We start from the raw sequence: 14328 nt of genomic DNA, 5'->3' as shown, positions 1-14328 counted from the left end.
AGACGGGCACAGGGAGACCCCGGGGCCCCGGGTCCCCCCCGAGGGGCAGAGACGGGCACAGGGAGAGCCCAGGGCCTCGGGTCCTCCCCGACGGGCAGAGACAGGCCCAGGGAGAGCCCAGGGCCTCGGGTCCTCCCCGAGGTGGCCGGGGGCCTGCGCCTCCTCCCCCAGGTGGGGGTACGTGCCTGGCTGTCTTGGACCCCAGCGGCTCCTGCCCCCGGGGGGCCCTGGCTGGCCGCAGGCTGATCCCCCCTCCCCCCAGCCTGGAGGCCACGAGAGCTTGGTGGACCGCTGGATCCGCAGCCGGCTGGCCGAGGCCGTGAGGCTCAGCAACCAGGGCTTCCAGGCCTACGACTTCCCAGCCGTCACCACCGCCCAGTACAGCTTCTGGCTGTACGAGCTCTGTGACGTGTACCTGGTGAGGAGCCCGGGGGCGGGGGCGCACAGCCCAGCGCCCGGTGCCCAACTTCGCGGGGTTGGCCCAGCCCTCGCGCGCAGTGAGCCCTGTTCCTCCTCACCCAGGAGTGCCTGAAGCCCGTGCTGAGCGGGGCAGACCAGGTGGCGGCCGAGTGTGCCCGCCAGACGCTCTACACCTGCCTGGACGTCGGGCTGCGGCTGCTGTCACCCTTCATGCCCTTCGTGACCGAGGAGCTGTTCCAGCGGCTGCCCCGGAGGACACCGCAGGCTCCTCCCAGTCTCTGCGTCACCCCGTACCCAGAGCCCTCGGAGGTATGGGGTATGGTGGGTGGGGACACTCTGAGCCCCCGCCAGGCCTCCCTCACCCGCTCTCCCACCCCGCAGTGCTCCTGGAAGGACCCCGAGGCGGAAGCCGCCCTGGAGCTGGCGCTGAGCATCACGCGAGCGGTGCGCTCCCTGCGTGCCGACTACAACCTCACGCGGATCCGGCCCGACTGTGAGCCTCAGGCCCCGGGGCTGCCTGCCCCGTCCCCTCAGCTGGCTGTCCCATCTCCTGTCTCCTTGGGACTCGGCCTCACCTTCCTCCCTCCCCGCAGGTTTCCTGGAAGTGGCTGACGAGGCCACGGGCGCCCTGGCCTCAGCAGTGTCGGGCTACGTGCAGGCGCTGGCCAGCGCTGGCGTGGTGGCTGTCCTGGCCCTGGGGGCCCCTGCTCCACAGGGCTGCGCGGTGGCCCTGGCCTCTGACCGCTGCTCCATCCACCTGCAGCTGCAGGGGCTAGTGGACCCGGCCCGGGAGCTGGGCAAGCTGCAGGCCAAGCGCAGTGAGGCACAGCGGCAGGCTCAGCGTCTGCGGGAGCGCCGGGCTGCCTCTGGCTACCCCGTCAAGGTGCCCCTCGAAGTCCAGGAGGCCGACGAGGCCAAGGTGTGTGGTGGCGGGCATCTTCCCCACCGCAGCTCGATCTCTGGCTCCAAGGCTGGACTTGAACAGCCCTGGGAACCTGGGGGCGCGCAGGGCCCAAGCCCTTAGGCAGGGGATATGGGGGGACTTAGAACCAGGCATCTGCCTGGCAGCCAGACCACACCTATCCCAGCATGTGGGCTCCCACGTGCCCAGGGTCTGGCTATTTCCTGGCCCCCTGGACTGGTCCCCTGGGAGGAGCAGCTGGGTAACTGCACAGACGCAGAGAACAGTAACGGAGGCTAAGGGGCTCGAGGGCCTGACCGGACGTGGTTTATCCGCGTGGCTTTCCTAGTCCGTGTGGTATTAGCACCTCCATTGTGCACACCTGCCTGGGAGTGGGCCCTGCTGCACAGGCGGGGGTCTGGGGCCAGGACCCCAGGGGAGCACGTGGGCTGCCAGCCTCTTGTCCTTGAGGACTGGCCGTTCTAGGAAAGGCAAGGTCAAGAGGCTGGGTTGTGGGACCAGCAGTTAGCGTAATGGCTATGTCGCTGGGCTCCCATGTAGTCGACTGCAGTTCAAGCCCCAGACCCGGTGGCTTAAACTCATGCTGGGCGCGTGTGCGTGCGTGCCCAAGGTCCTGAGAGGAGAATGAAGGAGAAGGGATTGCAGCGTGGCCATCCCCCCTGGGGGGTGATTTCTTGCTTTCTGTCTCTCTGTCTCTCTGGCAAGTGCACGCGCCCTATAGCAAAAACCTCTTAAAAAAAAAAAAGAAAGAAAGGAGGCTGGGTTGTGGTGGAGGAGGGCGTGTTGGAGGGAACCGGTGAGAATGGGGGTGGGGTGGGACCAGCCACCTCGTGAACCACTCCCCTGCCGTGGTCCGACTTTGACCTCTCTGCTGTCCCGGGTGTTTGGGGAGGGGGTCTCCTCTCTCCCTGGGTCCTCCACCCACGTGTCCTCATTCCACCCCAGCTTCAGCAGACGGAGGCAGAGCTCAGGAAGGTGGATGAGGCCATCGCCCTGTTTCAGAAGATGCTGTGACCGCCCAGCGCCACTCCGCATTACCTCCGTGGCCCACCGTGGGGATGGCTGCAATAAAATATTTTGCCACAGAGTCCTGTCTTGCCTGTGTGCCGTGGTGTGGGGAGGGTGTGCAGGGCTGGGTTCCCGAGTCCTCAGCCGCAGGCTGGGAGCGAGCACTGGGGCCTGGTGGGCAGGGGGGTGCGTCTGCCTTGGTCCGTCCCTGGCACTGTGCCAGGCCTGAGTCACGCTGCTCTCCCTCCTCCCTGGCGCTTCTCACTCACCTCCGCACGGCAGCGAGGGCGGCCAGCCCTGGTGCTTGTGGCCTTGGGCAGGCATGAGTAGAGGGGCCAGAGGCTGTTGGCCCTGTCCCCCACGCTGCGGCCTCCCTCCCCCTCCACTGAGCCTGGTTAATTATAACTCTGACCTAAGCACCCTGTGACGCCACGCCCCGGCCAGCGCCTCCCGGGAGACCCAGCAACCAGGTAGGGGAGAGGCCTGAGTGGAGACAGACTGGGGTGGCCCTAGGGCAGGCCTGAGAGAAGGGGGTGCTGTAGCAGGAGCCTTGGTCCCTCCTGGCCTGGTAAGGCCCTCGGCTGTCTGGTGGCAGCGGGAGAGGTGAGGCAGGGCACGCCAAGGCCAGAGCAGGTGCCGTGGAGATGAGCAGCCAGGACTGCCCTGGGACCAGCTGCTTCCCATCTCCAGAACCTTCTGTCCCCAGGTCCATGCCTCAGCCATGCCCCCGGTGGAGGCGCCCCCCTCCCGCCGGGGCCCCCCAGCACTGCTGCTGCTCCAGCTGCTGCTGCCTCCCGCGTGTGCCTTCTTCCCCAACATCTGGAGCCTCCTGGCTGCCCCTGGCTCCCTCACGCACCAGGACCTGACAGAGGAGGCAGCCCTCAACGTCACCCTGCAGCTCTTCCTGGAGCAGCCGCCCCCAGGCCGGCCCCCACTTCGTCTCGAGGACTTCCTGGTGAGCATTCCTGGGTCCCATCGCATCCCCGTGAGTCCCATGTTCCCTGAGACCTTCCCTCCTTGAGAGCCCCGGTCGCCAGGGGAAGAGACACCCCTTTCCCCACCTGCTCACCTGCCCACCACCCCCCCGGGCTGGCAGCAGCAGCCTGTCTGCAGTCCTGGCCCTGGACTCAGGAGGCCTGTGCTCCCCCGAACGGCCCAGCACCCTCGGTCCCAGACCCTGCTTTGGGTGCCATTGCCGAAGTAACGTGGCAGCGACCCACCCAAGGGACTTCCCTGGAGCCCGTCCCCACAAACTCTCCAGGGCCGCACCCTGCTTGCCGACGACCTCTTCGCCGCCTACTTCGGGCCTGGGGCTCCTTCCCGGAGGTTCCGAGCCGCCTTAGGTGAGGTGTCTCGTGCCAACGCAGCCCAGGACTTCCTGCCCACTTCGAGGAATGACCCCGACCTGCACTTTGATGCCGAGCGGCTGCACCAGGGCCGCACACGCCTGGTGGGGGCTCTGCGGGAGACCCTGGCGGCAGCCAGGACGCTTGACCACACCCTGGCCCGCCAGCGCCTCGGGGCCGCCCTGCACGCCTTGCAGGTGAGGGCTGGGGGAAAGTGAGGGGTCTTCCCTTCAGGCTCCTGGCCCGGACACCTTCCTTACGGTGTTCTAATCATTGCCCCCACTCCAGAAGGGATGGGGGCAGAGGCTGGAGCAGCCGTGAAGCACAAGGTGACCTGTATAGGAAGGTTCCGGGTTCGAATGTGGACACCCCCCTGAATACTGGGGTACACGTGTGGCCATGGCTGGGGGCTGGCTGAGGCCGGGAATGAGTCATGTTGGCAAGGCCCTGTTGGGAGTGCTGTGTCTCTGCCACTCACGGGAGAATAAATTTAGGAGGGGGACCAGCAGTTGACGTAATGGCTATGTCACTGGACTCCCATGTAGTTGACTGAGGGTCAAGTCCTGGACCGGGTGGCTTAAACTCACGCTGGGCATGTGTGCATGTGTGCCCAAGACCCTGAGAGGAGAATGGAGGAGAAGGGATTGCGGTGTGGCCATCCCCCCTGGGGGGTGATTTCTCGCTTTCTCTCTCTCTGTCTGTCTCTGTCTTTCTGGTGAGCGCACGAACCCTATAGCAAAAACCTCTCCGAAAAAAAAAAAAAGAAAGAAAGAAACTTGGGAGGAAAAAAGGCCAGCCCTGGTGCCCAGTGGTTCAGGGAGTCAGATTTCGCAGGCCAATCGTGGTTCAGAAAAAAAAGAAAGAAAGAAAGAAAGAAACTTGGGAGGAAAAAAGGCCAGCCCTGGTGCCCAGTGGTTCAGGCCAATCTTGGTTCAGACCCCGGCCCCAGCAGCTTGAATAACGTGCCCAGGCACCTGTGTGCGCCCGAAATGCGGACAGGATGGGAAATAGAGAAGGGCTGGAGTGTGCCCAGGTCCCTTGGGGAGTGCCTGCTCCCTCGGCTTCTCTCTGTTTCTCTGGCCAGGGCTCATGCCCTCTGGCAATGAAAAAACAAAGGGGTGGGACACAGCTCAGTGCCCTGAGCAGCTTCACACCTGCAAACTGGCAGCTTTACCTGTGGGAACAGCCAGGGGGCCACGTGGCTGCAGAGAAGCAGGGGGAGGTGAGAGTGAGGGGCGGCACATCGAGTGGGGTTGTGGAGAGGCCTTTGGCGGACACTCCGAGGAGCTGGGGCAGTCCCCACTTGGGCAAAACTGTCCTGGACCACGGGAGAGTGCAGCGAGGGCCCTGGGGGTCTGGCAGGAGCAGTGCGGGTGGAGGACCTGGGTGGGGAACTCCGAGGGGTGGCACGGCAGGCCTGAGACCATGGCAGGGGGACTAGAGCCCATGCCCCTCCCATCCCCTGGGACCAGGATTTCTACAGTCACAGCAACTGGGTGGAACTGGGGGAGCAGCAGCCGCACCCTCACCTCCTCTGGCCACGGCAGGAGCTCCGGAGCCTGGCACAAGGTAGAGCCTCGACCCTGTGGCAACGTGGGAGCCCACGGAGCCACCTCCTCTCAGTCCGCCTAGCCACCGCGTGACATCCCGAGGTCACGTGGGATGTGATGTCACTTCTCTGTAGGGACCTGTGAGGTCCCCCGAAGGTCAGGTTAGTTAAGTGGCCCCTCCCAGGTCACACGGGAGAACGGCCAGGACCAGTCTCTTACTAGCCAACGTGGGGCTGTGTCCTCAACCTCCCAGCGAAACTAGGGCCCCGGCAGCCGCCCCCTGCCCTTTACAGGTTCACTTCCCGCCCACGGCTCACGGAGGGCATCACCCGTATCAGTCCGCGCGCTCCCTGGGTTTTCCAGCGCAACCCCCGTCTCGTACCCTGGCGGCCACGAATCCTTGGTTTTATTTCAGACCAGGCCCCCTGTGGGCTCTCTGTCCCACCTGGGAGGGGAAGCTGCAGTGGTCAGGGGGGTAAGGGGGGGCTGGCAGAACCTTAGATTCTGGCCCCTCTTCCTCTCTCCCCAGAGGGCGATCCGACCTGCTCTGACTGCGAGGCGTCGAGCTGCCCCGAGAACCTGCTGGGCTCTCTCCTCACTTCTGGCTACTTTGGAAGCCATCCCCCCAAGCCTCCAGGTACTAGACGGGAAGCTCCCCAGAAATAAGGCAGGAAGTCGCTTCCTCTGCTCACTCCCAGGGCCCCGTCCTGCAGGAAGCCCTCGCCGTGTTCCCTCCAGCGTCACTTCCTAGGAGGGATGTGTGCACGAGCTGTGTGGACGAGGCCGGCGGAGGAGGCTGTGACCTTGCGGGTGGGGACGGCCTCCTGCCCGGCTGACAGCGTTTCTCCGTGTCCATGGGGAGCTTTGGGCGAGGATCCACCGCTTGCCCTCCACATAATGTCATTTTCTGCTGCTCCTTTGCCGAACAGTGAGAGGGCCAGGCTAGGCCAGAGAGGGCCTCATTTTCGTAGGAGGCAGTGGGTTTTGACCTCTGCTCTTCAGATTCCGTTCTCCAACCCAGGGAAGTGTAGCCACGGGGGCCATTTTGACCAGAGCAGCTCCCAGCCGCCCCGGGGAGGCATCAACAAGGACAGCACCTCCCCTGGCTTCTCCCCACACCACATGCTGCACCCCCAGGCAGCACGGCTGGCCCTGCTAGCCTCCATCCAGGCCTTCAGCCTCCTGCGAGGTCGCCTGGGAGACAGCGGTTTCTCCAGGTGAGTGCCGGAGATGGGCACCCGCGGGTACACATTCCCCAGAGAGCCGAGGGCTGAGGGCTGGTGGCGAACACGCAGACGCGTTGCCACGTCTCCGGCCTGCTCCCCAGGCTGCTGGACATCTCCCCGGCCTCCAGCCTGAGCTTCGTCCTCGACACCACGGGCAGCATGGGCGAGGAGATCAACGCGGCCAAGATCCAGGCGCGCCACATCGTGGAGCAGCGGCGGCGCGGCCCCATGGAGCCCGCCCACTACGTCCTGGTGCCTTTCCATGACCCAGGTAACTGGTCCGGCGGGAGAGCGGGGCGGGAGTCCAGGGCCAGGAAAGCCCGCCTGCCTTCATTTCCTGGAAAAATGCTGGCCTTGGGACCAGCAGTTAGCGTAATGGCTATGTCGCTGGACTCCCATGTAGTCGACCGCGGTTCACGTCCCGGACCGGTGGCTTAAAACTCATGCCAGGCGCGTGTGCGTGTGTGTCCAGGATCCCGAGAGGAGAATGGAGGAGAAGGGATTGCGGCGTGACCATCCCCCCTGGGGGGTGATTTCTCGCTTTCTGTCTCTCTGTCTCTCTCTCTCTGGCGAGCACACATGCCCTACAGTGAAAAACCTCTCAAAAAAAAAAAAAAAAAGAGAGAAATTTAACACTTATTGGGCCAGCCAGTCAGTGGCATGGAGATTAAGGCAGCTGGATCCCACAGAGCCAACTTCACGGTTTGAGTCCTGGACCTGGTGGCTTGAGCAACACGCCAGGCACATGCGCAAACACGCCCCAAATCCCAAGAGGAGAATGGAGGAGAAGGGATTATGGCATGGTCGTGCCCCCTAGAGTGTGATTTTTTTACTTTCCCTCTCTCTATGTTTCTCCAGTGAACCCATATGCCCTAGAGCAGAAACAAACAAAAAAATCATTTAACCCTTATTATATATCAATATACTATTCTAAGATTTACAAAAACAACACACTTAGCCCCCCAATAAGCCTCTGAGGTAACTACTATTATTTTCTCTCTTTTCCAATGAAGAAACTGACACTCCATTTGTTCTTGTTTTAAAGAATTTAAAAAAATAATTATTTATTTGACTTTTATTTATTCATTCATTTATTTTAATTTAACCAGAGAGAGACAGGCAAAGTGACACAGAGAGGAGAGGGAAAGTGAAAAAGCAAGCTGCCGGATTGGGGACTCAAACTGCAGTCAGCCGTGTGGGAGTGTCCAGCACCTTAACCACCATGCCACCTGCTGGTCCAGTTAAATAACTTTTTATTGGGGGTAACCAGCAGGTGGCGTGATTGTTAAGACACTGGATACTCCATGTAGTCAACCGCGGTTCAAGTCCCCGACTTGGCAGTTTGCATTCTCACTTTCCCTCTCCTCTCTGTGTGTCTCTCCCTGGTCGAATTAAATGAATGAATAAATAAATAATTCTTTTTAAAAAGGAGGAATTTTTTTATTGGGGCTGGCAAGTGGCATGGTGGTTAAGGGCGCTAGACTCCAACATGGCCAACGGCGGTTCAATTCCCAGCCCTGGCAGCTTGGTTTCTCACTTTCTTTCTCCCTCTATCACTCTATCCCTCTCTGGTCACATTAAAATAAACAAACAAACAAAGAAAGTTAAATGAAATAATTCTTTTTAAAAAAGTGAACTTATTTACTTATTTTATTTACTTTAGGACATGTGCTCACCAGAGAGAGACAGAGAGAGAGGAGGAGAGAGGAGGAGGAAAATGGAAAAGCAAGCTGCTAGGTCCAGGACTGCGGTTGGCTTGTGGGGGTCCAGCACTATAATCACCATACCACCTGCTGGTCCCTCTTTTGTTTTCAATTTGCCACTTGTGAGGGTGTGTGCTATGGGGTAGAGGTGAGAAAGCTCCTCCAATGGAGCATGGTCAAGCCACAGTCTCCTCTTCTCTCCCTCCTTTCAGAATTGGGCACATATGTACATGCACTCAGCATGTTTTTATATGTTTTACCACCAGGTCTAAGACTTGAACAGCACGGTTGGCCATGTGGGCTCCGTGTGGCCTTAAACACCAGGCCAGAAGCTGGCCCTTTTCTTTTTCTTTTAATAAACTTGGATTTTAATTCCACTTGTCTGTGAACTTGTTAACTTATTTTTTCTTTTTTAATTTTCTCTTTGCTCTAAGGGGAACCCATACCTTTCCAAGAATAAGTCTTTCTTCTTTAGAATTACTTATTTAATTTTATTTATTTATTTAAGAGAGATTTTTTACTATAGGGTGCATGTACTTGCCAGAGAGATAGAAAAAGGATGAATGGCCTCGCTGCAATCCCTTCTACTCCACTCACCTCCTGGGATCTTGGACAGAATGCATGCACACATGCTCAGCATGAGTTTCAAGCCATCAGGTCTGGAACTCGAACCGTGGTTGACTACATGGGAATCCAGTGATGAAACCCTTAAGCCATCTGTTGGTCCCTTATTTATTTTTTGAGAGAGATTTTTGCTATTGGGTACATGTATTTGCCAGAGAGAGAGAGACAGAAAGCAAGGAATCACCCTCCAGGGGGATGGCCATGCTGCAATCCCTTCTCCACTGTTCTCTCAGAATTTTGAGCACATGTGGACATGTGTCCAGCGTGAGTTTCAAGCCACCAGGTCCAGGATTTGAACCACAGGTGGCCATGTGGGAGTCCAGCAATGCAACCATAATGCCATTTGCTGGTCCCACCTTCATCATCATCATTATTATTCTTATTTTTAATTTGACCAGAGAGAGACAGAGAGAAAGAAAAGTGGGGAAGCAAGCCACCAGGTCTGGGACTTGAACTGAAGTCAGCCATGTGGGAGCGTCCAGTGCCTTAACCACCACACACCACCTGCTGGTCCCCTATGCTCTTTTTCATACATTACTCAATACACTCGGCTCAGGACCACAGGAAGTGCCACCACTTTGTTAAGGACGTGGAGGCCCACTTTGCCACCAGGGGCACCTGGCCCTGCCCCACCCTGCTCTGTACTGGGGAGTACTCCCCACCGGGGAGGTAGACCTGGAAAGAATGAGGGGAGTTCTTTCCTCACTCACCTCAACCTCCTTTTTCCCTCCTTAGGGTTCGGCCCAGTCTTTACAACCAGTGACCCTGACAGCTTTTGGCAACAGCTCAATGAGATCCATGCCTTGGGCGGTGGAGATGAGCCTGAGATGTGCCTCTCCGCCCTGGAGGTCTGGCTCCTTTCCTGTCCCCTTCTTACCCCCACTTTCCAGGACCCACCACCAGGGGGAGCCTGACCCTTCTGGAGATTCCCCCCCTCTCCACCATCCCAACTAGCCGTCCCAGGTTTCCCTAGCTTGACTCGGGGTTCGAAGGCCATGCTCCCTTCTACCCTGTGCTCCCTGGCTCAGCCCATTTACCCTCTGGCAACATCTTTTTTTTTTTTTTTTTTCAAAAGTTTTTGCCTTAGGGTGTGTGCATTCCCCAGAGAGAGAGAGAGAGACAGGGAGAGGGGAAGTGAGAAATCACCCCCACCTCCCCGGGGTGCGGAGTATGGCCACACCACAATTCGTTCTCCTCCATTTTCCTCTTGAGATCTTGGGCACGCATGCACATGCACCCAGTGTATGTTTCAAGCCACCAGGTCCAGTACTTGACCATGGGCGCCCATGTGGGAGTGCAGCGATGTAACCGCTACGCCATCTGCTGGCCCTGCCACCATTTTTAACAGCAGTCCTTTCGCTCCCTGCAAGCTGGCCCTGCTGCACACACCTCCACACTCAGACATCTTTGTCTTCACGGACGCCTCCCCGAAGGATGCCTTTCTCACCAATCGGGTGGAGTCCCTGACTCAGGAGCGGCGCTGCAGGGTGAGCATAGTGGCTGGGAGACCCAGTATCTGCCACCCAGGGATTTGGGAGACCTTGGGGTCACTCCAAACTGTGATGGTCGAGCCAGCCTTGGCATGGGGTGGGAGACTAGACAGTAAATGCAGTATTTCCTGACACCTTTAACAACACACAAGAGTGGGAAGCCCTACACTTGACGCTGAATTCACATTCGAACCTGCCTACTAAACAATTTGAAGAGGTGGACCTACATGCCAGGAAGCCACTGAAAAACACAGTGACAATCACAAGGGAATGACTAACTACTGACTGAAGGCCAGGGGTGTGTCACTGGGAGACCTACCATGGCAGCCAAAGGATAGACAGAGACCTCAGCCCTAATTGCCAGCTCTGGGCAGAAGGGTGTTGGCCACAAGGAGTCTTCATTTAAAATAGTAGATGGCGCTTGGCAGCCCTAAGCGCTGGGCTCTCTTCTGACCACAGGTAACATTTTTGGTAACTGAAGACCCGTCGAGGATTCAGGGCCGAGCTCGACGGGAAATCTTGTCCCCTCTGCGTTTTGAGCCATACAAAGCAGTGGCCCTGGCCTCAGGAGGAGAGGTGATCTTCACCAAAGACCAGCACATCCGGGATGTGGCAGCCATTGTTGGGGACAGCATGGCTGCCCTGGTGAGTGACGGGGGCCAGCGGGGCTGGTATCCTCAGCTCAGAACTGAGGGGTGGTGGGGCTGCCCCTCTGTTCTCATAGAAGGAAGGGGAATGAATGGGTCCCACTGCAGGGTTGCCGTTCTAGTCACAGAGTGGGAAAGGAAGTTTGGTAATAACTTTATCTTACATATTATGATGGCTTCCAATGAAACATTATACATAATCTCAAAATGTTAGTTTAGGAAGCATCTAGTATATCTTGTGTCCATTAAATAATTGCAATGTTCACTTAATCTTTTTTTTAAGAATTATTTAATTAATTAATTAATTTTTTTCTTTTCATTTGCTAGAGGGTACCTGTGCTCACCAGAGACAGACAGAAAGAGAGAAAGAGAAAGTGAGAAAACAAACTGCCAGGTCTGGGACTCGAACTGGGCTCAGCCATATGGGAATCCAGTGCCTTAATCACCACATCACCTGCTGGTCCCAGTCCTGCCAGTCCTGCCATCTTTGAAATGGAGTCAAAAACTGATTGCCTCATCCCGAATCCCACGTCTCCAACTTGCCCATTGCCCATAACAGCTTCATCCTGGATCCCGTGCCCCTCTCCCACTGGGATTCCTTTTCCATGTGGGAACGGTCTCTCCATTTCCTCCTTTCCTGCTGTTTTGTCCTCACCTCCTTGCATGCCTTATCTTCTCCTGTTGTTGGTCCTGTCCCCCTCCCAAGGTGACTCTTCCCCTGGACCCTCCTGTTGTGGTGCCTGGGAGGCCGCTTGTGTTCAGCGTGGATGGGCTACTTCAGAGGCTCACAGTCCGGATCCACGGGGAGATCAACAGCTTCTGCATCAGGAACCCTGCAGGTACCTCCACGTGCGTCCCAAGGCAGAGGGAAGACAGAGTGGAGAGAGGGGATGTGTTAAAGGAAAGGAGTGATTTCATCAGTCTCTTACCTCCACTCCAGGGGTCTCCCAGGGCCAAGAGGAAGGTGTGGGTCCTCTGGGTCACACTCGCCGTTTTGGGCAGTTCTGGATGGTGACCATGAATGACCCCCCCCAGACAGGGACTTGGGAGATCCAGGTCACAGCTGAGGGCACTGCTGAGGTGAGAGTGCAAGGTAAGGAGGGAAATGTTCCGGGTCGAGAAGTGGGAACTGCGGGCCACAGAGCCTGTCGGGCCATTGCTCTCAGGACGGGTTCTGACTGCCTTGGCCCCCAGCCCAGACCTCTCTGGACTTCCTCTTCCACTTCGGGATTCCTGTGGAGGACGGACCCCACCCTGGCCTCTACCCCCTGACTCAGCCAGTCGCAGGTACATCTGCTCCCCGACTGGCCTCCCTCCCCAGTTCTTTGGTTTTGGGTATACACACGTGGATGTTTACGGACACCTTTCTTGTCGAGTTCCAATTTAGCGACAGTAACGTGCCCTAAACCTGAGTGCTCAGCCTTAGGGATTTCAGAGAATACACTCATGTAGCCAGGACCCAGTTCAAGACACAGAACCTTTCTAGCACCCCAGAACTCTCTCCTGACCCTCTGTCCCTACTCCCCGGAACTCGTGTCCCAAAGGCCATGCCTTCTTTTTTCCCTGCCTGGCAGTCTCTCACTGTTCCCGCCCCTGTCTCAGGTCTCCAGACACAGCTGCTAGTGGAAGTGACAGGGCTGGGCTCCAGAGGCAGCCCTGGGGGTCCTTGGCCGCATTTCTCCCATGTTGTCCTTCGAGGGGTCCCGGAGGGCACCGAGCTGGGCCGGGTGCCCTTGGAGCCCGCTGGACCCCCGGAGCGAGGACTCTTCACCGCCTCACTGCCGCCCACGCTACTGTCCACTGGACCCTTCTCCCTGGAGCTGATTGGCCAGGACGGAGGGGGCCAGGGCCTGCACAGGGCGGCCCCCCAGCCTTGCACGGTGGCCCCTGTCCTTCTGGAGGTGAGACGCATGGGGACGGTGCCCCTGGGGCTGGAGAGGGCTGGCCCGGCCTGCTCCTTCCCTGACTAGCGCGGCTCCGCAGCTCAGTGGCCCCCCAGGTTTCCTGGTCCCGGGCAGCAAGACCCCGCTCATCTTCCGCATCTCCAGCTTCTCAGGCCCTCGGGATCTCGACCTTAGCACATCCGTCAACCCCGGCTTCACTCTCACCTCCAACCTCTCCAGGTGGGGCCCCTAAGCCCTCGCGCTCCCTTCTCACCCCGTTTTAGGTTCCGCCAGTGGGAGTCCGGCACCCGTGCTTAACGCCAAGACCCGCCCCGGCCCCTTCCGATTGGCGCTCAGAGCCCGCCCCGCCTCCAGCCCCGCCCCTGACCCCGCCCACCGGGGCGGGACTGGGCTGCAGCCTGACTGTCCTCTCCAGGGTTCTCCTGGGACTGAATGAAACCGCCTGGGGGCGCCTGTGGCTGGGGGTCCCAGGCTCAGTAGCCCCAGACTCTGTGGTGATGGTGACTGTGACTGCGGTGGGTCGAGGAGCCAGCCCAGTACCTCCAACCCATGCTTTCCTCCGGCTTGTGGTACTCCCCCCGGCCCCACAAGTGAGGCACCCCCACTTCCCACCGCAGGGTGGGCAGGGAAAGGGAGGCGGAGTCCTGCTCCAGCACACACTGACCTTCCCCTCTCCCACCCAGGACCAGCTCACGGCTCCTCCCCACTCACCTGCGCCCGCCGCCACCGTCACCACGGCCACTTCTGTCTTCTGTCCCTCCACTTCCGTGACTCTGGGCAGGGCCGGGGGAGGGATGGTAGGCAACCCGTGGTGGGGCACAGCTGGAGGGCTGCTGTTTCTTCTAGGCCTGGCTTTGTGCTGACACGAGAGCCCCGAGAGACGTGGGTCTCCAGTGCTGTGTTCAGTCTGCCCCATTTGTGAGAGGGTGGCATTACTCTGGGACCTTACCTCTCCCAGCCGGAATGAGCTTTTCCTTCTCATGCGTTTGTCCCTTGTGTTTCTTAAAAGCTGTGAGACTGCAGTCCAGCCAGTGGTTTAGTGGTTAAGGTAGCTGGATCCCATATGGCTGCTGCCCTGTTTCAGTCCTGGACCCCATGACTTGAAAAACACGCCGGGTGTGTGTGCACGCATGCCCAAAATCTCCAGAGGAAAGTGGAGAAGGGATTGCGGCCTGGCTGTCTCCCCCGAGGGGAGCTTTCTCACTTCCCTTCTGTCTCTATCTCTCTGGCGTGTGCACTTGCTCTACAGCAGAAACGAAAACAGAACAAAGCCAAACTCTGTGAGACTGCTAAGTGGGCAGTGGGTGTTCCCACAATGCACTTTCCCTAACCTTTCTGGGAACCAAACCAAAGATGTTTCTGGAGAAACCTGCTGTCTCTGTAGCATCCTATTCCACTAACTATCCATGCTCTCCCAGGCTCAGGTAGAGAGAGAAATACGTGGGGAGGAGAGTAAAGTTGGGAGTGGGGTAGGAGGGTAGCAGTCAT

The 14328-nt window shown here is 58.6% G+C and overlaps 2 protein-coding genes across 3 annotated transcripts in view; both read left to right on the top strand.

Moving 5' to 3' along the window:
* VARS1 (valyl-tRNA synthetase 1) overlaps nt 1-2430 on the top strand; it is a 20044-nt gene extending 17614 nt beyond the window's left edge. For both annotated transcript variants that reach the window (XM_006154291.3, XM_027774123.1), the window contains exons 25-29: nt 263-418; nt 523-729; nt 802-913; nt 1014-1339; nt 2288-2430. In XM_006154291.3, coding sequence (XP_006154353.1) covers nt 263-418; nt 523-729; nt 802-913; nt 1014-1339; nt 2288-2356 — 870 coding nt within the window. In that variant the 3' untranslated portion in view covers nt 2357-2430. The remainder of the gene's footprint in view (nt 1-262; nt 419-522; nt 730-801; nt 914-1013; nt 1340-2287) is intronic.
* Nucleotides 2431-2702: 272 nt separating this feature from the next.
* Nucleotides 2703-13995, top strand: VWA7 (von Willebrand factor A domain containing 7). Its single transcript, XM_006154290.3, has 17 exons — nt 2703-2820; nt 3057-3305; nt 3612-3893; nt 5169-5265; nt 5776-5883; nt 6268-6463; nt 6574-6743; nt 9535-9647; nt 10170-10286; nt 10749-10934; nt 11643-11775; nt 11877-12029; nt 12131-12223; nt 12539-12837; nt 12920-13059; nt 13256-13430; nt 13524-13995. The coding sequence occupies exons 2-17, from the start codon at nt 3072-3074 to the stop codon at nt 13701-13703; spliced, it is 2676 nt and encodes an 891-aa protein (XP_006154352.1). The 5' UTR covers nt 2703-2820; nt 3057-3071; the 3' UTR covers nt 13704-13995.
* Nucleotides 13996-14328: the final 333 nt, after the last annotated feature.

This window comes from Tupaia chinensis, unplaced genomic scaffold (assembly GCF_000334495.1).
Source record: "Tupaia chinensis unplaced genomic scaffold, TupChi_1.0 Scaffold000403_1, whole genome shotgun sequence".
Classification (NCBI taxonomy): Eukaryota; Metazoa; Chordata; class Mammalia; order Scandentia; family Tupaiidae; genus Tupaia; species Tupaia belangeri.
The sequence above is the reverse complement of the archived record's forward strand: the minus strand, read 5'-3'. Positions and strand labels throughout refer to the sequence as shown.